The 26,389-nt window shown below is 52.2% G+C and overlaps 1 protein-coding gene across 3 annotated transcripts in view; it reads right to left on the bottom strand.

Annotated features, from left to right (window-relative positions):
- Positions 1-845: 845 nt before the first annotated feature.
- LOC122378333 (disco-interacting protein 2-like) overlaps positions 846-26,389 on the bottom strand; it is a 73,759-nt gene continuing 48,215 nt past the window's right edge. For 2 of the 3 annotated variants that reach the window (XM_043359289.1, XM_043359287.1), the window contains 21 exons: positions 24,947-25,078; positions 20,942-21,135; positions 19,741-20,061; positions 19,122-19,349; positions 17,730-17,870; positions 13,575-13,695; positions 12,927-13,301; positions 12,374-12,591; positions 10,986-11,198; positions 10,448-10,679; positions 10,067-10,182; positions 9,543-9,665; positions 9,162-9,285; positions 8,575-8,842; positions 8,057-8,221; positions 7,697-7,812; positions 7,211-7,434; positions 6,382-6,576; positions 4,437-4,611; positions 2,299-2,422; positions 846-1,953 (listed from right to left, as the gene is read on the bottom strand). In XM_043359289.1, coding sequence (XP_043215224.1) covers positions 1,701-1,953; positions 2,299-2,422; positions 4,437-4,611; positions 6,382-6,576; positions 7,211-7,434; positions 7,697-7,812; positions 8,057-8,221; positions 8,575-8,842; positions 9,162-9,285; positions 9,543-9,665; positions 10,067-10,182; positions 10,448-10,679; positions 10,986-11,198; positions 12,374-12,591; positions 12,927-13,301; positions 13,575-13,695; positions 17,730-17,870; positions 19,122-19,349; positions 19,741-20,061; positions 20,942-21,135; positions 24,947-25,078 — 4,058 coding nt within the window. In that variant the 3' untranslated portion in view covers positions 846-1,700. The remainder of the gene's footprint in view (positions 1,954-2,298; positions 2,423-4,436; positions 4,612-6,381; positions 6,577-7,210; positions 7,435-7,696; positions 7,813-8,056; positions 8,222-8,574; positions 8,843-9,161; positions 9,286-9,542; positions 9,666-10,066; positions 10,183-10,447; positions 10,680-10,985; positions 11,199-12,373; positions 12,592-12,926; positions 13,302-13,574; positions 13,696-17,729; positions 17,871-19,121; positions 19,350-19,740; positions 20,062-20,941; positions 21,136-24,946; positions 25,079-26,389) is intronic. The other variant, XR_006256005.1, reaches the window with a different exon arrangement.

Below are 26,389 nucleotides of genomic sequence, written 5' to 3'. Positions count from 1 at the left end.
ATACACCCATTACTCTCTCTTTGACGTGACCTGTTACAGAAAGGGTGACATCGAGTTACAATAAATTCGGTTTAGTTAGTGAACACAATCAGTGCTTATAGCGGACGATCAGCACGTCAGCACATTGACCGATATCCCCACGTGTGCCAATCTCTGACTACACGGGTTTGCACTATGCATGAACTCCAGTCACACATACCCGTGAATTGATTGAGCAGGCGGTGTCATTCGCGACCGGCCGGTAGCTCGCCATGGAAAACCCCTCGTGAGAAGCGCTCGAACGAACTGCGTCAGTGTCATCTCGTTCAAAGAAGCTCTCTACACCATAGCTTCACTCACTGTAAGGGGCCCCTGATCGGCCGGCTTTGTCATCGGTGCAAGCTATGAGGAAGGGTAGCCTCGGCAGATCACACGATATACACCAACTCGGGGACGACCCCTGCGGTTTGGCGGTAACCCTCAGAACAGCTCCGATCAATAGCGATGTGGTGCCCAACCGTGCTGGTCGTGACGTCAATAAGACTAATTAGACGTCAGTTTTTACGTGACCACGTATATTGTCTCACGGGGCCGTTATGCTTAGTGGTTATCTTCCACAACTGACCGAAGACGGGTTCAGAGTTGGGTACGTCAATCTTGCATCAGCCGTACCACGTCTACTCAAGGCCTAGTTCCTTGTGCCGTTACATTGCACTAATGCCGTTCGCAGTTCTGTAGACATGAGTAATGACCAGTGCAGTAAGCATGCGTATTAGTGTGCACTGCAAGTCAGTGTAATCTTTAGTCAGTCATCGATTCCACCAGTGATCAATATCTGATCCCGACGTTTCTCACACTCAGAGGCGTTTGTTTTGTTTCTTTATTGTGATATCCATACCTTTATAAACAGCTGGCCGGCGCCGGCCGGCCGGGCCCAATTTCCGCAGCTCTGTCCGGGGCGCCGGGCCGGCGGCCCGACTCCGGCAGCTCTGCACGGCGCCTCGGGCCGCGGCCGGCCGGCCGACCTCACACCAGACTGCGCCGGGCTCCACCTCTACCGGCCAGGACTGTTCGGTCGGTCAGTGCCGCCCGCTACCAATAAAATAACCACGGAGACGGGCGGCTAGCCACCCGCCCGCCACTGCTGCCCAGAACGATAGCGCCGCCCGGCCGCGGCGCGCGCACTATGGAAAATGCCATCACAGAGCACGTGCACGCCGGCCACGGCCAGTCCGTGCTGCAATGGCGCGCGCTCGCGTCCGCTGTACACATGAAAGACAAAACCAACGAAAAGTAAAACACCGGGAAAACGACTAGCAATGTAAATAACGAAGCCGCCGCGCACGGCAGCGCCGCGCCGACTGTCCGGTCGCGGCGGGGCGCACACTACCTCGTGTAATATCTCTCTACCGAGGCTATCGCTAGCAACACACGCCCGGCGCCCGGGACGATAACACGGCCGACCGCGGCGGCCGGCCCACAGAGACAGAGAGCGAGAGCGGTGAGTGAGGGTGCGGCGCGCGCGCGCCGGCCGCCCTCTGGCAGTGCGAGCGTCTCGGCGGTGCCGGCCGCGAGTCTGTGAGCGTCCCCGGCGTCCTCACACGTCCCTAGCACCGCTACCGGAGCGCTCTGTCCGCTCCGACACTGGACCGGGCGTCCGCCGGCCGGCGGCGAGCTGCCGGCTCAGACTCCTCCGTCACACACACACACGAGTAGTTCGTTCACATGTTGTAGGCGACATAGATGGGGTCGAGCTGATCCTGCAGGAAGCCGTCGCGCAGGTGCATGCGCTGCTTCTCTCCGCGCGAGTTGATGGGCACGACGCCGGGGTCGACGACCACCACGACGCCGACGATGAGGTGGTGATCCTCGAGGACAGCGTTGGTGATGAGTGGCACCAGGTCGAGGGCGTCGTCCTCGTTTCCCTCCAGCTCGGCCACCACCACCAGCAGGTTGGTCCACACGAACACCGCGCTGAGGGGAACGGAGGGACAGGGCGGTCAGAACGGGCGGACGGGGGAGCTGAGCGGCTTGGCGGGTTTGTGGGAGCCATAGCCAATGTGTGGTGATATGTGGTTCAAGACAAGACAAGATTGAGAATGCAATGGCGCTAAGAACTTTACGAATTCCGTGAGGGAAAATAAGATAGGAAGATGAAACACAGAAGGCATCAGCTTATATTATTACTTTCACAAAAAAGGGTTAATAACTATGAAACAATATGCCACTGCCTACTAAAACTAGCCCACAATACAGAAGGCTAGACAAACAACTCCGCGCCGCCTTTCTCGCGACGTCTGCCCTGCGCGGGCCACTCACCATTCGACCACCTTCTTGTGGCACTTGAGCACCGAGGTCTCGATGTCGATCGGGTGGTAGCGCATCCCCCGCAGCATCACCGTCTCGTCCAGCGAGCCCACCACGAATACGGCGTCGTGCTTCTCTGTGGACGGAGAGGTCAAACGCGGTCAGTAATGTCAAACGCTGCCACACGGGCAAAGAGCCCAGTCATGGCGGTGGGCAGATACTGAACATTGCTGCGTCATGGTGCATGTGAATCCCATGAGCCTACGAAAAGCCCATAGAGTAAAAACAATGCACAAAGAACACATAAATAACGAGACTGGGCTAAGTCACGCGATACTATACACACCTCACACGCGGATTAAGATTTCCCAGGATCTTAACCCGGCAGTTGCTGGGGTATTTCGCCACCCACCGTTTGCTGGGGGGGGGGGGGGGTGCGTTAAACGCCCCCAGCCGATAACTCGAGAACCAATAGGCGCAGCGAAACGCACGAGGCGGCAAACGAAAGAGCGCGACGAGACGATTCAGATGAGTACTTTAAAGTTGAATTTTGAGGTCACAGGTCGGGTCAAGGTCAGGTCAAACACCTGAAATCGGGCTTTCAGTAGCATGGACTTCAGGACTTCGCAATGGGTGCCTCTCGTCATAAACTCTGTCCAAACGGTGCACAATCCATCATATAAGGCCTACAAGAGTGTCAGCTCCATGTCGGGGTCAGTCAAGCATAGGTCAGGGTCAAGGTCAGGTCAACCGGGTAGGCACATATCCCCGAAAATCAAAACTGATATTCGCAGCCTGTGACACATGTTTTACAGGTAATTTGGGGCGTAGAACACGATGGTGACATTCATTTTGTCATATGTGTACGTGTTTGGCTCAAAAAGTTCAATTTAAGAAATGCATGTATCATGGTCGTGAAGTAGTCACGAAAAATTGCCAAGATTCAGTTCAAGATTATGGAAAATGCGGAACGATAATCAATAATCGAAGATAGCCATTTGATTGATCATGGTATTGGCAGTCTAATGGCGTTTACGGCATGTCTGTATGTCTATTCTGTGATTTTATATGATTTTTTGAACATATGCCGTTTTTGGTCGAAAACTCAGAAATCATGACGTCACTAAAACCTCGATATTTCAAAAAATTTCCGACCGATTTTTTTGAAACTTTGTCACAATAAACTTCATTCAATTCCCTACAGGTTCCCAAAATTTTTTATGCTATGGCCCGGCGAAAAAAGTGGGGGCGTTTAACGCCCCCCCCCCCCCCCCCAGCAACTCGCGGGTTAACGACAAGAGACTCATAAATATGTACACAATGAGCCTGGATGATATGCAAAATACGGTGTTGTTATGCAATTGAAAAACAAAACATGGCTTATCCCACACAGGTGGCGAAAAGCGCTAAATAGTAAACACCCAGCTCATACATCCACTTATCAACTGTAGATTTTGGGTGGTCGGTCCGACCCCAACACTGCAGAACCCAGGTAAAGTGGCCCCCACCCGGGAAAGCCGCCCCACTCAGGCCACAGGCACGCCCGGCGGAAGACGCAAACAAAACGCGATCACGGAAGCCGGGCAGCCACAGGAAAGTACCCGGTAAACAATCCGTCAGGTCTGCACGGGTTAGTTTCCCCGTGACAACAGAAAACGGACACCCACTGACACGCGACGGGACAGGGGCGGCTCGTCAGCGCGCTACCAGTGTGTGCCAGATGCCACTGACATGACATCATGTAAAAGATGACCTCGGCTGACGTCATAATTTCTGCATATACCTTTTGGTTTACTAATCAAAAGATTCACAAACTTCCCAGAACTCGACCAAAAATATAGCTTTTAAAGTTGTGAACAGTTGAAAATCCATGAAAAATGTATTATTGTAGAAAAGGAACTGATTTATCCATCCCCTTTCGTCATCTAGCCAAGCTTCACCTACGGAACGAATCCGCTCAGTTGACATTTTGCATTGTTTTGTGGAAATAACAAGTCAATTTTATTTAGTCAATTTTCGTGTATTTTTGAAAGCACTCGACCATTTCTTGACATCCGTCGTCGCAAGACACGTTCTCCTCATTCCATCCATCCATCCCTCCCTCCCTCCCTCCCTCCCTCCATCTCTCTCCCCTCCCTCCCTCCACTCACCGCCATCCGCAGCCACACTGTCGGTGCGTCGCAGGAAGCCCAGGTAGCCGGTCCGTGCGTACACCTCGCCCGTCGAGCCGGTGACCAGCTGGGCAGTGAAGTGATCCGAGGTGCCCGAGTCGTCTCCGTAGATGGTGAAGTAGCCCGTCGAGGTGTGTGGCGACTGCACCCAGATCTGTGAGGAGAGCGAGGGTTGATAAATAAATTGCTTGTTGTGACTACACCAAGATCTGTCGGGGAGAACGGGGTTGGCAAATTAAATAGTGTATGTGTGGAGACTGGACCCTGATCTGAGGTCTAGAAGGGAGGTTGGTAAACAGTCTGTGTGGCGACTCTACCCGGACCTACGGAGAGAGCGAGAGATGGTTAACAGTCTGTATGGCTGTGCCTGAGATAGGGGACGGTTGGGGTCGTAAGATGTGGGGGGTTTAGAGGTAGTTGAGGACACGCAACTTGCTATTCTTCCTGAATGACAGTTGTTGAGGAACGTGTAAGGGAGAAATCAAACTACTAACACATGGTCGACATCATACACCATATTATGCCCATTGGATGATACGCATATTGCATAATGCACTTGTATTGGCACCGTTCTTGCCCATGCGAACATTATCGATATATGATGCTGTCGAAGTCAATTATTTCCCTCGATTTTGTTTTCAGTTTTCTTTTGTACAAAACATACTACGATTAAGTACAGAGAAAGCCTTGCTTCAAAAGTTTAAGAGCACAAAAACAGCGTCTTCTGTCGATTTGGAGTACGATGCGGGGTGGCAGGCACACGCAAACAGATAACATTGCAATCTAACTATAACCACATTTTTAGGGTTTCACAAAAAAAAACATCTGGGTTTTTAAGGCAGACACTCCTAGTCCACGATACTACGTAGCTGCACTATGTAAAAATACATGACGCCACTTTCTACGCAGTTTCTACGAAAAAGTCTACGCCCCGAGTTCGCGGAAAAGGAAGGGGACGGGCGGTAAATGTGCCCAGAGGATTAACGGGGCGATACGCGAGGTCAGCATGTGGTTATGTAACTGCTTGGCCTCGACAAAAAAGGATCAACACAGCTCCAAACTTTCCAATACGGCACACCCCACACGGCCAATTATGTAATGGGTCAAACAGTGGGCGGTGTTAGGAGCCTGGAGCGCTTGTGAGAATCATTTTATAAATATTTAACACTTTTGCTAACACAGGAAACCCAGTAAAAACAATCTGTCACTCAAGTAACGAGCAAGGTCATTTCAACCCTCCAGCGTCCCTACCCGCTTGGTTGGTTAGTATGGTTACCCATTGTTTATGATTGCCCGCTTCCTGAGTCTCCCTAGCATTACCTTCCATACACCTCCTCGAGCCGCCACCTCCGGGACGGTCGGAACAATATCTCCACCGCATTGGGCGCAGACCGACACCCGAGTGCGCTCAGTGCAACGACACCACATGCCCGGCGGGCCGATGTCTCGTCTGTGGCGAGGCCGCGGACACCCCGGCGCACGTACTACTGGAGTGCCCGTGCCTGTTCGGCCCCCGCCTCCAAGCGCTGGGTAACATCACAGGCACGGCCCGAGACGTACAGCGCGACGACGTGGTGGCGGCCTTGGCCGCCGGCTACGCGGCCCACAAGAGCCGCGTGGCTCCGTCACCGCCTCGGCGGTGACCGGGAGGAACAACAACAACAACAACAACAGCCGCCACCTCCACCCTTCAGCAGCCAAAACACCCGCCTCTCCTGCATCCCAACCCTGTCCCATCGCCACACCTGAGCTCAGTTCATCCACCAGCCTATCCCCATCCCTCCAGCAGCATCCCAACCTCACTCCTCCACCAGCTAAGCCGCACCCCTCCACCAGCTAAGCCGCACTCCTCCCCTCCACCAGCCCAACTCCACCTTTGCACCATCCCAACCCCGTCCCTCCACCACCCCGCCCTCCTACTGACCTCCCCGAGGTTGGAGTCGCCGCAGTGACCCTTGGTCTCCGGGTTGGCGATGATGACCTTCACTCCGGGCAGCAGTTTGCCCGACTCCATCAGACAGAGGCTGTGAGGTGCTCCGCGCTCTACCAGCGTGACGCGGTCGTTCCTCAGCGCACGCAGATCCACAAACACCGTGCTCGGGTCCGGAGACGAGGCGCCCTGGGTAGAGAAACACGAGGGTTCGGTCATCGTGTGTGTTGGGATGGGGAAGGGAAGTGTCCAGCTGACTACACTATACACACAAGGGAGTGCAGTCAATGTGTGGCGGGGAAAGGCGCTCCGGGCAAGAAACATGGATCTCGGTTCGTGGGTGTGACACGGAGACGAGGCACCCTGACGATACATCCGTAGGTCCAAGTACACGGTCTGGGGATGTCGGTAGTCGGTACTCTCTACCATGTGGTCAAACTACACCCATAAGAGACCAAATGAATGCGTACACATAATTTTCATTCTAGTGTATAAATGTTTAAGCTGAGCTAGCTATTGTTACCAAAATTACATAATGCAACGAGCATTTAGCGCCCAGCGTGTTACATAATAGAATGTTCCCTGCTTTACATTACGTAATGAAGAGCATTCAGCGAAATAAAATCAAAAGCCAGGTAATTTTGAACTTCCTACCACAGCCCACTCCACTTGAAAAATTCCAATCCACAGCTCAATACAAACTACACCAGCTATAAATATCCCCAACACTTTCTCCACCCCTCGCATCTTCTTCCCACCAAGTGATTCCTCCCTTCCCTCTACTTTTCCCATCTCTCTCCACTCCGTCTCCCGCTCCCCGCACCTGCAGACAGATGGCCACATTGACGCGGCACCCGAAGCTGGTGCTGACTGCCCGCGGACTCAGAGCCAGCCCGGAGAACAGTCGACTGAAGGAGGTACAGAGCGCGATCCGAGGCCGCTCCTCCGCCACCACCACGCAGGTACGCACGCAGGAGAGGTTCACACCGCGCTGGCGCAGCAGGGGGATGGATGACGAGAGGCCCTTGGTGCAGAGCTCCATCACACCTGGCGGGGAGATAGTAGGGGAGGTTAGAGGGTCGGAGGGAGGGATCGGCGACACGACAGGCTCTTGATGCAAAGACGGACTCTATTGGTTGTTGGTTTACTGAGGCTTGACGGCAGGCAAACTGCTGAGATTATTATGTGCCAGAGCCTCAACGTATGGGCAAAAGGAAGCTCTATTAAAAAGTTAAGGAGATTAACTGAGAAAAGTGCCATTTCTTTCTCACCATATAAGCAGGTGCCCCCGACATTGCGCTGAACTCACCGTATGAGCAGAAGGTATCCCTGACTTTGTGCTGGCTGACGGCGGTCAGCCACAGGGCCGGGTTGGTCTCCACCTCCGAAGGCGGTATCAGGATCGAGTGGTGGCCCGAGTAGATGCTGAAAAACACACGGAACATATACACACCGTCAGACACACGTGAACCACTGCGACACTTCAGTCAATGTCTCAAAGTTCAATCAACAAGCATTCCTGAATTTAATATCCTACATTTAGTGTTACCATCACATCATCATCCTCTCAATCATTCATTCTCCACTCCAACTCAAACTCAATATAATCGATCAGTGACCACTAGCCCCGTCCAACAATAGTCTCCCATTCTTTCCGCCTCTTCCGTACCTGCTGAGGCACCAGAGCGCGAAGCCGAGCCCGCAGTAGGGGTCCAGGCAGAGCGCCACGTGCCGCGACGGGTACAGCTCGCAGGCCAACTTCATGGATCGGCACAACGACGTGGTGGCAGCGTGTGACATCTTGATGCCGGCCAGCATGCCCGTCGTGGAGACGCTGTAGGGAAGGGGGAGGGCGCTGTTAGTCTCGCAAAGAAGGCAGCGGGCACAGTCAGGGACAGTGTTACTACATACAAGCTTCATGGGACGCCGCCAGTGGAGTCAGTGGAGCCAGACAGAGGGCGCTGCTGTTGGACTAGACCAGACTCGTCTCTGAGAGCCATGCGGAGACACCACGCCTTGCCTGTAGATCACTATAAAATAGTGAATAAACATTCTACTATAAAACTCAAAGACACAGAGGAATTCTACGAAGCATCACTCGCTACCTGATCCTCTCCGTATATTCCCTTCCTCTTCTAACCCTTCCCTTTCCCTCTCCTCTCCCCTGTTCCGAATCCGATCACCCACCTGAAGTCGAGGTAGGCGAGCATCTCTGCCGTGGGCGCCCGGTACACGGCCACCAGTTTCCTCTTTGGCATGTCGTCTGTGTCCAGTGTGGGCGGCCACGACTTGACATCGACCACGTTGGACGCCTCCTTGGAGCGCAGCAGCTTGATGACCGTCTGGTTGGAGAGGATGAGCACCGACTTGCTGACGTCGACCGTCATGCGGACGGTGGGCAGCGTGGTCTGCAGGTTCTGAGGGTGCGGCGGCCGGATGGTGACCGGTACCGCGCCTGAGGGCACAGACACGAGTACGCGGTCAGAACGGTCACAGGGATCAGCAGTTAACTGGTCAGAGGGTCACATGTCAGTCCGTCAGTAGGGATAGGGCACGTATTAAGTTGACAGTTGAGCAGCCTTTGGACTATCGACAGCAAAGGAAGCAATTTGGTAGCAAGGTAAGTGTTCGTGAACGCAGACAGATCACTTCAATGACAGAACAAATTAACTAACTGAGGTAAATAAGTTCCAATTAGGCAATAATAACACATTTAAGAAAGACTCCGACGAGCGACTGATCGCTCGAACATGGGGGATACCCTAGTCACTTACCGACGTAGAGGCAGCCGTAGAAGGCGGCGATGAGGTCGAGGCCGGGCGGATAGACGAGCGCCACGTGGTCGCCCGTGTTGACGTGACCCTTCTCCAGGAGAAGGCAGCCAACCCGCTCCGCCCTCTGTGTCAGAACAGGGAAAGAGGGCGGTTAGGGAAGTAATGGGGACACAGTAGTCTGGCGATGTGACTAGAGAAAACAAATACCGTGCGACCGAAACTCATCACCTAAATAGGCCACTGATTGATCCCCGATGCAGACAGTCTGCTGATAAGCGGATTAAGTATTTCGAAAATTCACTGGTGATAGGCAGCCATGTCTACTATCAGCTAGTCATTTTCGCTTTATCATATGGTGACAGCTATGCCCCCGTTTCTCACCTTGTGCAGCTGCGCGCAGGTGAGTGTGGAGCTCGGCCCGCCCTTGGCGTTGAGCAGTGTGAACAGCGCGTGGTCGGAGGTGGTCTGTGCCCGCCAGCGCAGAATCTCCGAGATGAACTGGTGCTGCAATCACAGCCAAACAGGCGGTCAGATAAATGTACGTGGGTAACGTACCACTGTTAAGCAGGACGTAAAACTGCACAATAGTCACCAATCCACCCTACATCCGGTGACAAAAAGCAGTCGAATGAAAGATGTGCTTTCTTCGAAACAATCCAAACAACCGATTTAAGATTCCTCAACGTCAAGTGTTCCGTGGCTCAACGTCTGAATAGCCACGGAACACTTTTCATGTAGCTGCCACTTAATAAAAACAGCCCAACTCTTTACTGAAAAAGTACCGCCCAGTTACAACTTTCCCACCCTCGTCGGCAACCGTGACTCCGGCTGACCGGACGGCCACCTAGTCCCGCAGAGTGCAGAGCAGAGTGACTCTGACCGGACACCGTCACATAGGTACTGACCTTTTTGGTGGTATCGTTCTCGTCGTCGGCGGTGCCCAGGTCCCGTCCCTGCGCCGTCGCCAGCCGGTTCCCCTGCACGATGTTACCCAGCATCACGCTGGCAGGACCCACGTCGGCTGGAAGAGAGAGGGAGGGAGGTGTCAGCGAAGGCTGGCGGACGTGTGATGTGTGAACACAGTACGGTGTGTTGACTAAGAGTGCGGGTTATGAGAAAACACTCAGTTAAATATCTACAAGATACCTACCTAATCCACAATTATTCACTGGCTCAACAATGTCCACATAATCCCACACTATAAGTAGGTAGGTAATTTAGTCAGACGCGACACCTGAACCTACCCTGAATCTACTCACCACATCCCGTCTCCTCACTCCTCTCACCTTTGTGCACCTCGCGCGGCTTCGGCAGGTTGGTGACACACGTGTGCGGACACATGAGCACGTTGGCCGGGTGCAGGCACCCGTCCAGGAAGCGCCGCTTCGTCTCCGACAGGTGGATGCCTCCCAGGGGCGTCTTGGGCAGGTAGTTGTGCGGCACCAGACACAGACAGTAGATGCCGACCTGGTGGATCGAGTCGACCGCCTGCAGCACCCGTGACATCCACTGGAAACTCTGCCGGAGGGAGAGCATAATCGGCGTCAGAGTCGGAAGGATGGGAAGTCGGCGACATCGCCACAGTACACAGGTTGACATAAGCATTACTTTTGCTGGGTGACACAAATGCATTGGAAGCCGAGCGTCAAACAAATCACACATCCAAGCGCAAGTAGCTGATCTGCCAAAACAAATATTAAGAGAGCTTCATTTCCGAGTTCTGTCCACTCGGAGCCGTTTCATTCCACCGCTATCTTGTTCCTACTTCCCTGTCCTTCTTATCTGTACCCCTGTATCCCTGACCCATTCTCCTGTTGTGCTGACCTGTTCCTCTGTGCACTCTGGCCTCTGCTCTGCCACCACGCAGATGCGCTCGTCGCGCAGCACGCGGATGCTGAACACGCCGATCCGTCCCCGGTAGATGAACTTCATCGGCTCGACGGCCAGGATGGTGGCGATGATGTCGTCCGTGTTGTGTTTCCGGCCGGAGACGGTCATCAGGCCCTGGCGAGAGCCGCACACGAACACCAGACCGCCCTGCCGGAGGAGAGGAGCGCGACGGTGGTTACACTTGAGGTTATAACAGATCGAATGGGGAACACCTCGATAAAGTCCGTCGCCTGCACACTTGCAAGTGAAAAAAGGGATACCGCCGCACCTGAGCGCAGCATGACAGTCATGGGAGCATAGGGCGAGAATACCAGAAACAAGTTCTGCTGATTAATAAGAAAATGAAACGACCAGAAGACGGCTGTAAAAATATTACTTAAAATGGTGATACCGAGATAGTCATGGCCCATCTCATTAGCGTAACACAATAGCTGTGGCGCTGGCCGCGGTTCTCGTTGGGATGTAGAGGCGATAGGTGCGGCCAACCACAGGCTCAGCTAAGACAGCCCTCCCAGCAGCCACTTTTTGCAGCCCAACGCCCCGATGGGACGATAAATGCCCGGATAACATAAAAAGGCATCTGCAGAAAACCGCATCGATCATGTGAAAAATAATGGACAATTAAATGACACATCGCGCTTCAAACCGAGAAAAGCCACAAGATAAGCTTCTCCGTAAAATGATATCACCCATGGCTATACCGAACAATTACAGCCCAAACCGAGACCATTTCGATCTGTGAGGCCAAGTAACCACATCCGGGCGAGTGATCGATCAAAAGGCGGCTGCAAGACCGTGTCACTGTCCTGTAAACCCATTGCACGTCTCAACGTGACGCACTTCCTTTTGGAAAGCGGCCACCTGCTACTGGATAAGCTCAGTAACGCTAAAGAACGAGGAAGCTAGTTATGCTAGCTAATCCCATTGTCATTCAGCCTACTGCATCTTACCGTGCGGCCTGAGGTGTTGGGCTTTTGGGCGGGCGCTTCAGTGCATATAGATTATCAAGTGATGCCTATAAATTATATTCCACGTTATATTCCGCGAATGCGATTGCGTTAGATACAATGCCTGTAAACTTCCGACAATTTTAGTTTTCCTTTAGCGAACAAATTCTCGAACAGATCGCGCCCCCCCCCCCCCATTACCAGCATTCAGCAATCAGTCCCAGAGAGCTGACTGGATAGTGACCCTCCATCCCATTCTCTACCCCAAGCATCCCTCCCTCTGGACTCACCGGTCCGAGGAAGCCGAGCAGTCCGCTGCGTACTGACCCTCTACCCCATCCTTTGCCCATCCCCGCCCTTTTCCCCGCGCCTCACCGGTCCGAGGAATCCGAGCAGTCCGCTGCGCACGTAGTCCTGGTCTCCGAGACCGGAGCCGTCGGCGCGCAGCGGTCGCACGCGGAAGGTCTGGTTGGTGACGCCCTGCAGCCCCCAGTAGCTGGTGCCGGCTGCGGCCGAGCTGACGCAGATCTCACCCACCTCGTCCGTACTGCAGAGCCGCGGCTCGCCGTCCGGCCGCACCACAACAGTGGTCGCTGCAAAGTGGCAGGGGCAGTTAGCGCTGTTGGTGAGTTAGAGCACACAAGAACATGTAGAACACACAAGGGCACATGAGCTGTTTGCGAGGTGCTTGCAAAGAATGACAAAGAGGAGTGGACTCTTTCACACCTCTTAGCAGGTCACTTTACACCTCAAAAGTAGTTTGCTGTTGTCACACCATCATGGAGCTTAAGCAGTCACACATCTCTATCACATTGAAAACAAAATCATTTTATGCGTATGCGTATACGACGCAGAGTGCTAGTGTTAGCATATCTCGCGTATGTAGCCTATGTCTACCGCGCCCGGCCGCCGTTTCGCTATCACTGACCTCCGGGCAGCACCTGTCCGCAGTCCTGCAGTGTCAGCGAGGTCAGGCTGTTCTCCTGGTCCACGCGCACCACGCCGTGACTCAGGCCGGCCATGCTGAGCACCCCCCGGCCTGTCGTGTTGGCACCTCCCTGCCCGGGCCGGCGCACCGCCACTGTCATCGTTTCACAACTGCTGGCACATGGGCAGATGGCGTCCGGGCGCAGACCTTTGGACTGGAACACGCTTAGGAACTGGTCGCAGGAGCTGAGCGACCACGGGTTGGCACCATCCGCCACCAGCAGCAGCCGCAGAGAGGACAGGTTGATGTCCTTGTGGTCCTTGGTGGCCAGCAGACCCCAGTGCAGGTCGCGAGACTTGACGATCGCGATGCTCGCTGCCGGAAGGAAAACGGGTGGTTGGTGGGGTCTGGGGAGACGCTAGATTGATTCAAGAGCTATTATTCACTTCGGCGGACAATTGCGGTAGCTGAAATGCTCGCGATAAAATGCCAACACGTCGAGACTTCTCCAATAAGAGGAATTCAATCGCACCAAAATGAATCAAGGTAAGGCTAGTCCCATAAGAACGTTATCTTAAGATGGCGATTGTACTGGATTCTTGTGGTAAACCCATCATAGACCAACCAGATTCAGTCACACCACCTCACCTTTGAACTTTGTGATCATCTGCATCCAGCTGGCCGGGTTCACCTTCATCAGTGAGTAGGGGATGAAGATGACGTGCATGCCATTGAACACGGAACACAGCGTGGCGTGCCACAGGCCCACCTGAAAACACACAGACATACAGTTAAGTGAGCCAGTCCCTGTGTCACGCAGCCCAGCGATGGACAATACGGGGAGCGACGGGACCGGCACTGGAGCCGCGGCAGGCGCGGCGTTCACACAAAGGGACGGAAAACGGATGACACTCAATGGAAAACCGACAGAGGATAATGACCGCGTGATGGTCAGCTGTCATATCAACAATCAATTAAAACGACAAACTTCAACAAACGTTGGCTCAAATATCCGCTCTCATCTAATATCAGACGGATTGTCTGTAATCAATAAAAGTAAAGTCCCGATTTGCATCTGTTTTGAACATTATATTGCAAATATCATCGCAATCAATACAGGTAAGACAAAGTGAACGCCATTTTCACTTTTCAACAAGAAAAGCTACGCAGATATGCTGAAGAGGACAGTCGAAGAGAAACTAGATGCACAATTTGCGAAACCAAGCATTTCTGGACAAACTTCAAATGACACCACATTGGTGGATGAATACATTGAAAGGCAGAGTAGGAAAACAAATGTCATCATCAACAACATACCGGAAAGTGACAACCCAAATGGTGAAGAAGCTAAGCAGGAGGACTGGCATAAAGTGAACAGGCTGTTCCAAAGACTACACATCCATGTGGAGGTAAAAAAGGTGTCGAGGATTGGCCGAAAACAGGAAGGTAAGAGACGTCTTCTTTTGGTCATTCTAGGTTCAGAGGATCACAAGTGGGAGGCTTTGCGTGTCGCTAAAGGGTTGCGTGACCTGGAAGAGTATGAAAATGTATATGTCAATCCCGATCTGACCAAAAGTGAACGGGAGCAAAACAAAAAGCTGAGGGAAGAGCTCAAGGAGAGAAGGCAGAAGGGTGATGATGTGGTGATTCACAGAGGGAAGGTTGTCCCCAGACAGCGAACAAACAGAAATTGACTAGCAACCAGAGAGTACAATGGGGCTGACTGTCAAGATGCTAGCAGTTCTAAGAGGCTGAGTAGGGCATTGCAAGTATTGTATACAAATGCTGATCAATTCCCTAACAAAAAAGACGAGTTATGTTCACTGCTCAATCAGGAAAGTGTTGATATAGTTGTTATTACTGAAGCCATCCCGAAGGCTCAATTTCAACCAATGTTTGAAAGTTTGTTGAATATCAGCGGATACTTCATGATTTCTAACTTCGAATTTGAAGCAGATAATCTTGGCAGCAGCGGGAAGAGAGGAATTCTAATGTATATTGCTAAAAGTCTTCACATAACAGAGGTGAAAATGAAGACAGCTTTTGATGAGCAGCTTTGGATCAGTATTAGCACTGCTAAGCAACGCAATGTGTTATTGGGCTGTGTATATCGTAGCCCCAACTCATCCTACCAAAATTCACAGGCATTGTTTGAGTTGCTGAAGGAGGCTGCATCAGCAACGACGTTCAGTCAGGTTGTGATCATGGGCGATATAAATATCGGAAAAATAGATTGGGAAGCATTTGCAGTTTTACCTGGTGCTACAAGTCTTTCACAAGAGCTTCTTGATTGCATGGAAGACAATTTCATGATACAACATGTGAAGGAACCAACACGATATAGAGTCGGAAATGACCCAAGCATATTAGATCTGATAATAACAACAGAGGAGGACACAGTAAGCTGCTTGGATTATTGTCCTGGTTTGGGGAAAAGTGATCATTGTTGCATCAAGTTTAAAGTGAATCACTTGTTTACAAAGAGAACCAAAGAATGCAGACTCAATTTCCACAAAGGACGTTATGACATGGCTAGGGAAAAAATCATGAATATTGCTTGGGAAGAGCAAATGGAAGAAATGTCAGCAGATCATGCTTGTGACTTCTTCAACAACACGATGACTGCTATCATCCAAGACACCATTCCAAGGCAGAGGACAAAAGAAAAGCCCAATCAACTGTACATGAATAATGAAGTACTAAGGCTCAGGTCTCAAAAGTTTCGTTTGTGGCTGAAGTGGAAGGCAAGTAATAATGACATTGATGGTGCTAGATATTCTAGAATCAGTAACAAATTAAGAAAGGAAACCAGGAAACTACGCAGGCGCTTTGAAGAGGGTATAGCCAAGAATATAAAGAGTGATGTGAAAACTTTCTGGAAATACGTGAAGTCGAGGGTAAAGGCGAGAATACCCATTGGAGATATACTCACCCCAGATGGCAAAAGAGCAGTAGAAGATGAGGACAAGGCAGAAGTACTCAATAACTATTTTGGTACTGTGTTTACAGCAGAAGACTGTACTTTTGTTCCAGAACTGGAAACAAGAACCCAAGAGGAGCTATGCTCTTTCACTGTGACTCAGGAACAAGTAAAAATAAAACTTCAGCAACTTGATATAACAAAGTCCTCGGGACCTGACGGACTTCACCCAAGGTTCTTAAAAGAAACTGCTGATGAAATCGCTGTACCCCTTACCATTATCTATAACAAGTCGCTAGCATCGGGTAGAGTGCCAAAGGCCTGGAAAATTGGACATGTTACAGCCATTCATAAAGGTGGAGACAAAAGTGCTCCAAGTAATTATCGACCGATTAGTCTGACATCGGTCCCCTGCAAGATCCTAGAGGGATTCGTGAAAAGTAATATCATAGACCACATGATGATTAATAATTTGTTTTGTGACAACCAACATGGCTTTGTCCCAGGGAGGTCATGTACAACACAGCTTATGGAAACTTTGGAAGAATGGACACTATTGTTGGATGAAGGAGGAGCAGTCGACGTAGCCTACATGGATTTTCGTAAAGCATTTGATTGTGTCCCTCATAAGAGACTGCTCAACAAACTCAAAGCTTATGGCATCAAGGGAGATTTACTGAAGTGGATTGAGAATTTTTGACTGATAGCAGGCAACGAGTTGTGGTGAATGATAAGAAATCATCTTGGTGTACTATCTTAAGTGGGATTCCCCAAGGCTCGGTACTGGGTCCGGTACTTTTTGTGTTGTTTATAAATGACTTACCAGAAGAACTAGATTCAAATGTGAAGATCTACGCAGATGACACAAAGATATACCGACGTGTTAACTCTGAGACCGATCATGATGCAATGCAGGCTGACTTAAACAAGGTCAAAGAATGGTCCGAGAAGTGGCAACTTCATTTCAATGAGAAAAAATGTAAAATCATGCATCTTGGTAAGCAAAAGGAGTTGCAACCTTATACGCTAGGACAATCAGCCATGGCTGTTACGGAAGAAGAAAAGGATCTGGGTGTTATAATGGACAAAGAATTGAAATTTCACTCTCACACTGCAAAAGTGGCGAAGAAGGCCAATCAAGTTCTGGGGTTGATAAAAAAGGCATTTTCAGCCAGAAATAAAACAATGATTTTGCCACTATATAAAACATTGGTGCGGCCGCTCCTAGAATACGGAAATGTGATCTGGGGCCCTATATATGAAACCGACAAAGCAAAAATAGAGAAAGTGCAAAGAAGGGCAACCCGCCTGGTTACTGAGGTGAAACATCTGTCGTATGAAGAAAGACTGCGTGCGCTAAATATTCCGTCATTGAGTCATCGGCGGTACCGGGGGGATATGATACAGGTGTTCAAAATTATGAAAGGAATGGAACGGGTGAGAGTCGAACACTTCTTCCAGATGACTACAGATACACGAACCCGCGGCCATAGTCATAAAGTGAAGAAACCAAGGGCAAGACTAGCAACCAGACAGCACTTTTTCTCAAGCAGGACGGTCAACAGTTGGAATGCCCTGTCACAATCCTTGGTAGACTCTCAAAATGTAAACCAATTTAAGAATAGGTTTGACGAAATTCAAACAAACAGCTCACTGTACTCAACTAGTAGCCAGTAAAGTTATGGCACGAGAGTGGACCAGTTGGGTTCACTTATAAAGTCAAGAGCAGGACCAACAGGGCTTATTAGTCCTCTTTACCTGAACATCAAGTACATCAAGTACATTTTTCCTGTACATTCAATCACACACAACTAAAACCGTCGTATATCCACACGGTAACACATTGTTCTCTAAAACAGCGTCTTTTCAGCGTTGAGGCTCACCTCGCGTTTGAAGTCGACCACGCAGACGCAGATTTCTCCCTCCGTGTAGCCGCAGGCGGACGTGAGGGTGCGGCACTGGGCCAGCATGGCGGCCCGGCTCACCGTGACACCCATCACCGAGCCGTCGCCGCCAGAGGTGTACTGAAACACACATAATAGGTGTAATGTGACTCCCATCACCGAGCCGTCACCGCCAGAGGTGTACTGAAACACACATAATAGTAGTATTATCACGCCCATCACCGAGCCGTTACCGCCAGAGGTGTACTGAAACACACAGAATAGGTGTAATGTGACTCCCATCACCGAGCCGTCACCGCCAGAGGTGTACTGAAACACACAGAATAGATGTAATGCTAAGCACAGAACCGGTGTAATGTCAAACTCATACACATCACCGAGCCGTCACCGCCGGAGGTGTACTGAAACACACAGAATAGGTGCAATGCGACACCAATCACCGAGCCGTTTCCGCGAAAGCTCATTAAGCCAATGTGTTTTGCACTGAAAAACCGACCCACCAGGATCTTATACGAGTATAGACAGTTTGAAGCCTAAGGACACACCCAAACCCAAAAATCGTAATCTTGTGACAATGTACAAGCGTTATGGTTTGGTTCGCCTTTTACGTACGATATGACTATCTCAACACTTTATTTCGCGCTGAATGACGGAACCCAGACGATGAATGACCCAGACGTTATACGTCCCGGTGACCGTCTATGTAAACCCCATAACAAACACTCAGTGGCACGAGCCACGACCCAGCGACAAAACTAACAATGATCGCATTAACCCATCAGACCCAGACAGACAAACAAACTACTCGGTGCCACCACGTAAACACGTTAGGTCATACGAAGACAGCCGCACTCAGTTTAACCCTATCGGCCAGCTGGCATTCGCCCCAAATTTAGCAAAGAGGCTTTTCATCGAGTGCGTGACACACGAAATAAGTGCACGTCGCATCAGCGTCTCATTAGAAGGAAGCTACGCACGTTATGCTTGACAGCTCTAAGCCATTATAGAAGCCTGTAGATGTGCGTAGCGATAAGCTGTCTTTCTGTGGCTTCAACTCGGCATGACAGGAATGATGAATTAGGTACAAGGAAAAATGGAATGTCAGCGGACAGTGTCTTAATAAACGTGCGAAATTTAGCCGCGCAGAAGCGAGTAGCCAGCGCCCAGAAATCTAAAAAAGTGAAAGCAGGCTGCGTAGTTCGATGAACGAAACTGCACTGGTCTTCTCTTGTCTCTTGGGCACCATGCAGTGCCTCAACTCCTTCCTGCTTATCCCTCTTTTATTCCCATTTCATCTCGAATTCCCATCCTCCTTATTACTTCCTCCCTATCTAATCTTCCTCTCCCCCCGGAGACAGGTCATCTCCTCACCTCGACATAGGCGGGCGTGTCGTCGTTGAGTCGCGGCGGCGGCTGCCACTCTTTGGGCGGCCGCGCTAGGTGTTCTGTGATGAACCAGTGCAGTTTGGGCCAGCCTTTAAACACAGCCACCTCGCCGCTGGCCGTCTTGGGCAGGCCCTTGTGACAGGGTTCGGTGGTGAGGGCCACCTGGACGCCGCAGCTGCCCAGCAGGAACCCAATCTGCAGCGAACCGGCGTCCTGCGCACGGCGGGCGGACGGGCAGACGGTCAGCGGGGAGGGGGACACGGGCCGGCGTCCTGTGCACGGTGGGAAGAAAGTTAGCATTTAGCGGGAAGGGGCACGGGCGGAGTAAATAATCTGCACACGGCAGACACATGATTAGCGAGGAAGACGCAAGAGCCAGTGTTCCGTTCTCTATACGGTGGACGGACGTCCAACGGTCAGCGAGCGGAATTCACCAGGAATGGGAAACACCAACCCGGGCCCTCTATTTGACACCACCACCGAGACACCATTCCTTCCCATCCACCAGTGTCCCGGGACAGGTACTCCGTGATGGGCACATCGATGTGTCATACAATACAATCCCTCCCATTCATTTGTCCCCAGGAAGGGCACTCAAACTCACCCTCCTTGTGATGGGCACCTCGATGGGTACCGGCACCATGCCGGCATACAGACACCCGTAGAAGGCGCACATGAAGCTCACGGGGTCACTGTTGGGGTACACCAGCGCCACCCTATCACCCGGCTTCAGGCTGGTCTCGCCGCGCGCCTTGTTGAGGAGTGCGAAGGCGATCTTGTGCGCCCGACTGAGCAGTTTGCCGTAGGTGAGCGGCACGGAGGGTTTGTTGGTGGCGTCTAGCACGGAGGCGCACGACGCCTTGAAGGTGGCGGAGCCGTACCGCTGGACGGCAGCCTCCAGGTTCCGAGGCAGGCCAGCGGGGATCTGTGGGGGCACAAAGTGAGGGGAGATTCAGAGAGTGGACTCTGGCAGGAATCTGTAGGGTACGAAAGAGAGGACGATCCCGCGGCAAGTCAACAGGGAGCTGCACGGCGAAAAACAGAAAACGTGTAATGATAAGGCATGATATGATATGGAATGGAATAATACTAACGCATAACGAATAAATGCCCGGTAGCTGTACACTTCGCCGAGCAAAATGTGCTGACTGATAAATAAGAGAAAACCTCATATAATACATCACAAGTTCTCACGCCCCAGCATTCTTTGCAACAGCTTTGCAGCGAACGCTCACGATTTTCACACTTGTACGTCAGCTGTAAACCGGTACACCACCACTACACTGCGGTAGCTGCTGTAAGCATCGCTTCGTCAGCAGCAACGCTAGCAGCTGCAGCATTAGCGTTAGCATTAGCGGACACAGCACCGCAGTCTGCACTGACACGAGCTGGTACGAGCCCGGAGAAACCGGCGAAATTCCGGGAACCGACCCGACAAACTCCGGATGTGAGTAGGTCAGCTTCGACAGCAGTGTGTGACGGTGGTCACTGGGGGACGGAATGAGACACGCACGAGTATGCGAAATGGAAGAAGGAAGTGAATAATGGATAAGGTGGGAGAGGAACGAGGGCGGCTTGCGAAAACAGTGAAACAGCGACCAAACAGTGACTGGGAAACGAGAGATTAGGCTGAATTGGTATTGACGGTCAGCAGGAGAACGGAAGACAGTTTTAGGAATCTTTAGCACGAAGTGCGCGAACCAACAGTCCAACTTACGAAAAACATTACCCTCGTATGTTAATCATCGTCTAAACTTATCGCCCATCGCAAGCAACAGGTCACCAAGTCACGCGGCGTCACCAACCTCTAAATGCTCGCCGACGGCGGGCGTCATGGGTCCTCCCTCGGGTTTGGGCGCGGCCGGGTCTCGGACTCTGGCAGCCATCTCTAGCTCCTCCTCATCATCCATATAGAACTCTGGCAGAGGTCGCCGCTTGGGCCGCTTCAGCGTGTTGAGAAGCTGCTGAATCTTGGTGGAGACCTTCCAGCGGGCGGTGGCTGCCGGGCGGGGAAAACACGGGAGGTCAGACACGAATTGTTAGGCAGTGACCGGCGCGCGTGGCCGGTACTCAGAATGCAGATATGGTTTTTGTGGCAGTGGTGGTGTTTTGGGGCACGCCACGGGTCAACAGACACCAGATCCCGCAGAGGAATGTGCGGGACTGCGGGATTTACGGTCCAGGAACCGGTTGTAGTTTGAAACACAGCTAGGTTGTCGGCTGGGGCGTTCTGAGGTGGCCGAGTCTGTACTGGTGTCTGTGGCGGTACCAGGCGATACTAAAACCGGCAGATGGCGCGATATTTGTGTAAATTCATTAAGCGGAAGGGGTGTCCACCCATGTTACAGCACGTGCATTGGATACACTGCACAGCACACACGATACGGCCTTAAAACAGCACGCTATTACCACCCACACAAAACATCAGGGCGTTTCAAGGGCGATGAATGACGTCTGAACTGACTGACCACGTCAGGGGCACATCTCCCTCTCTCAGACTCACGAGGGCGCTCGCCCGTCTCACCAGACACGTGCAGACTCGTCGGCACACTGCACACAACCACTTCCGCTGTCTGTCACAGACAAAGACACAACGATCGAGCCACTCATCCCACGTCACATTTAGTACATCCTGAATGTCCTATATCAAAGTTCCATCCGCATCTTTGTCGCTAAGCGTGACGAGCTTACAATATACAGCCATCTAACCACCGTTAAGTCAAGTTGTAGTGCCAGTTCTCTGTCATATCCTCACACATCTGAACAAGCCTTCAGAGTGTACCAGCCCGTTCTTCTGAGCCAGAACACTCTCAGACGGAGCAGGAAGTTCGTCTGCTCGGCAATGGACCATGTCATCACCGCTCGTTTAACCCGCCCACCGACCCTCTCACGTCGGACCCAGCCTCCAACGCCCGTCAGTCGGCGGACACAGCGACTGTGACTGTTTGTATAAAGACGCGAGAGTCTAGACAACACGCTTCCGCCTCAGATCAGTAGGAACTTCCGGTTCCGGGGAGGGGGTACGTGCGTACTGTATACGTCACTGCATGCGCGTGAGTCAGGACCAGACTCAGCGCCTCTCTCGCTGACGTTGACTGGTTGCCAGAAAATGACTGACAACTCCGCCACTGATAAACTAAGGCGACGGGTCCAGTCAGCGTAAACGTTGCCCTGAGACACGGTAAAGAGTAGCTTACTCAAAGCGGTGACGCATTTAGGACGTAGCACCCTCTCGCGGAAAACGCTGACCCCGATTATTGATATAAGATAGCTGACCCTTTTATTGATACTAGCACCTACCCGATTTCAAGTTGCGACTAGGTAAACACCCAGTGAAGCTCGATCAACTGAGTGACGCACGCTGCGTTCTTGTGAAAAACCGACACAAAACTCCGTCGGACTTGCTATGAAGGAACAAAAGGTCCACAAAACCGGTTCTATCGCCGTCAAAAGTCAGACTTCTCGCTAAATTGGCAGCGCTAAGACCTGTTAAGGATCGCCACATCCTGTTATGCATTTAGTCAGACCAGTATCTAAAGAGCATCACCGCAGTTTGGACCATTCAAAACCATAACGATCACCTGACACTCCTATAAACGTCTCGACGCAGCTCGCGCTCACCCGACCACCGCCGCCCCCTCCCCCGGCACACACCTGTGCACGTCCGGCCCGGGCCAGCCTGTGCCAAACCTGTCCATGGACCTGTCTGGACATGTACCCAGTGCGGTCTCGAGGTCGTCCAACATGGATTAGGTACTGGCTAGGCCGCAATGGCGGAAGAAAACTGGCCCGATGGATAAAAAGAAAGACAAGAAGAAAGAGTGAAAATGGTCATGCTCGCCAATCATGACGATAATTACCGTAATCGAGACTCGAGCCTTGTAACTCCAAAACCAAAATCAAACGAGCGTAGGTGTGCCGCCGACAGTACAGGCTCTATGATCAGGCTCGTCACATATGTGACAATCCGAACTTACCGCCACTTTCTCCAGTCCGTCCTTCGGTCTGTCCCCTCACTAGCCACCACTCTGGATTTCCTCCGCCCACGACACCAAACTCCCTTCTTCTAGCCACTGTGGGCGCTCGTCTCACACACCTCACCAACTCTCACCACTCCTCTCACCACGGCTACAGTGTCTCTCACTTAGCGCACGCACTGCTCACACCGCCGCCGGTCCAGCCGCTCGCACACGACCTGCTCCGTCGCGCGGCTCGCCTGCAATACTGAGTGAGCGGTCGGTCGGTGGAATTCCTCCAGCGCAGGCAGCCCGGCCAGCCCGGCCCGGAGCCGTCCGCGTGACTCACGCCTCCGAGCGACTGCTGACACTCGTACCCGACCGCTCGGAGCGGCGCACAGCGCACGGAGGAAGCGCGCGCTACGGCGAAAGCCACGGCCGAGTTGGTCCTGCGTATACTGTCGAGTACGATTCGGTGTATTCTACAGTCGAGTGCGGTTTAATGCGGCGCATGTTAGAAGCGCAATACGGCGGACGATGCGGCTCAGTTCGCCCGACGGATACCACAGCTGGGTGCGCCACCAAGGCGTTGCTAGCCTGCGGCACGCACAGCCCGCCTCCCATCCACTTACGGCGCCCACGCAATGTGAAGGTTCCGAGGCGCGCACGGCGGGACTCAGCACGCACCCTTCCCCGGCCTGTGACCTTGTGCTCTGGCCCATCGTTGCGCAGACAGAAAGGCGTAAAAACGCCAAGGATGATAGCTGCAAAGTTCTTATTTTCATTCGTAGACCAGTTTTCTATTTACCACCAATTCTCGGTTCTCTGTTGGCATGCCGCTATTAGAGTTTGAACCTATCAGACACAGCCTTTAACGGTAGCACAAAAAGCACACCGTGCTTCTCCCTCAACTTTGGACTCTGCGGTGCAGTTAATTTCCATCTTTTTTTTTGTAGTATCGAACGCCTGTCTGTCAAACTAACCCCGCCCCAACTTCTCAGCCACCACACGCAGTCTCTGACCCAGAAAATGTGAACCCTTCACTGCGTGACAGCCAGCCCGACAGCGTGTCATCGCCCGTCACACAAACTGTCAACTTATAGACGGACAGCCGGACCCTGTCCCCTCCAAGAACAACCGCAACGCTAATGGTTGCAGCAAACGCGTGGCCCGAGACGGACCACACACAGAGCGGGACGGACGTAACTGGTTTGCGGAGCTGCACTCGACGTCTTGGAGCCATTAATGACAAACTAACGGCGACGTTTTGTGGCGGGCGGTGACGTAAAATGACGTACGAACTGACACATTAGCACGCACAACGCGGGTGGTGGTTGGATCAGTCACAGCACAAGACAGAGCACACAGACTTTCGCACAGACAGACAAGACAGACGGACGAACTGAGAGAGCAACCAAACTAAGCGAGCGAACAAACGAACCAGCCGGGGCCTAGGCCGGCTGTAGACACACAGACGAACAAGACACATGGTACGGTGGTGGTATCCAGAAATGGCAGGCCAGTTCAGAAGGTTGGCAGCACAGGGCCTGTCGTGTGATCGTCGGGGGACCCGGGGAGCCTTAGCGACCGGCGGGGCAGCGCCCCCTTTGCGAGGTTAGCTTCTTGATTACAAGGAAGTTGACTAAGACTGTCACGTCACTAACTATGTACCACTTAGACGACGGTTTACAGGACAGGTTGCGTGGGGGTTCGCAGACACATACAGTTCTGATAAGGCGCTAAAAAGGGTCCTTCCACGATAATGCCTACCTACACTACATGAGGACTCCCTCGCCCCACATCACCACCCAAACGCTGATCTACCCCCGACTTCCCGCTGACAATCCCACATACCTCCGTGCGCCTCGTCCAGTGCGGCCGTGATGCTGGTACTACTGTTGACGCGCACAGAGGCCATGTGCGGCGGCTGGTAACGCGAGCTGCGACTGCTGCCCGTGTTGTGGGTCACGTCCGGCGGCTCGCAGTCTGTGGAAGAGAGGGGGATGAGTCACGAGCTGTATGATATGGGAAAGGCGCGGTTTGAGCAGGGGAACTGAGCTAGAGTTGAAATCTTTTGCTGTCACCAAAGCAACTGGCCAAAGCACGGGTTAGACGGACGTATTATGATGTATGAAAAGTGTCATTACGGGACACCAAATGTCTGACAATACTTAAAAAAGGCTAAGTGAAGCGATAGATAAAACAATACGACCCATTAGCTGAACAACGGTGGTGGTGCCAAGCGAATCACGCGATCATTCAGTACAACAGCATCACCCAGCCCACTGGACTACCGGCGGACACGGCGAGAGCTTGGATAGCAGGTCTATTCATATAGGTACACAAACTCATGGCGCCTGATAACAGCCGCACACCACACCACACCGCCACACTAAGCTTTAGGACCCGGCCCGTTCCAACCATAAGCACATGAACGTTGCTCTGTTCAACACAACACCGCCCTGCCATTCATGTGCCCCCCCCGTAACGCTAACCACGCCTGTCACCACTCTTCAACTCTTGACAGTCATTCGAGCAATCCACGTGTCATGGGAATGTCCCAGCCCATCAGCAAACGACATCGCCTCAGGGCCGTCATAAAGCAGCTCTGTCCCACGACCCTAGCTAGCACCACATCCCTTCCAGCCTCGAAAACAGACTGGCATATGACCATCGTACACAATTCAGCCCCATTTCGCCACCCGATTTCATAAGACCTAACAACCGCCGGCGTACGTCGCCGGCCGTAAGCTTCAATTAACCTGATTTGTAGCTCGGAAACACCCTGCCTGTGTTCACTAACAGTATCAGCTATCAGAGCTATCGGTTGCAGCGGGCTAGTTTCGCAGGCGGCACCTGTTTAGCACGGAGCCCGGCGCCGGCTTCAATCGACGGAATCTAATGAGATCTCTACTGCTCTCGACTGCCAAGTAAACTGCTCCGGCAACTAGCACACAGCGGTAGTCAACAGCAGGTCGGCTGGCACGGGAGCTCACGGTTAGAGGCGGAGAGCGGTGAGAGAAGGACGGAGAGAGAGACGGATTGGTGTGGAAAGGTGGAGGGAGCGAGAGACGGATAGGGACTGTTGGGAGATGGTAGAGACTGGAAAGAGAAGACAACAAATATAAGAGACAGTGAACGGTTGACGGAGAGATACGGACAGGAACGATGGCAAAAGACAAACAAAGCAGGTTCGGCCAAATCCATCGATCCTTAAATGAAGATACCATGTGGGCTTGTGGTGCCATGTGACTAGCGAAGGAATCGCAATACACCACACTGGCGATCACAACCACA

Source organism: Amphibalanus amphitrite, unplaced genomic scaffold, assembly GCF_019059575.1.
Source record: "Amphibalanus amphitrite isolate SeventyFive unplaced genomic scaffold, NRLGWU_Aamphi_draft 000058F_arrow, whole genome shotgun sequence".
NCBI lineage: Eukaryota > Metazoa > Arthropoda > Thecostraca > Balanomorpha > Balanidae > Amphibalanus > Amphibalanus amphitrite.
This window is presented reverse-complemented; position numbering and strand designations above follow the sequence as displayed.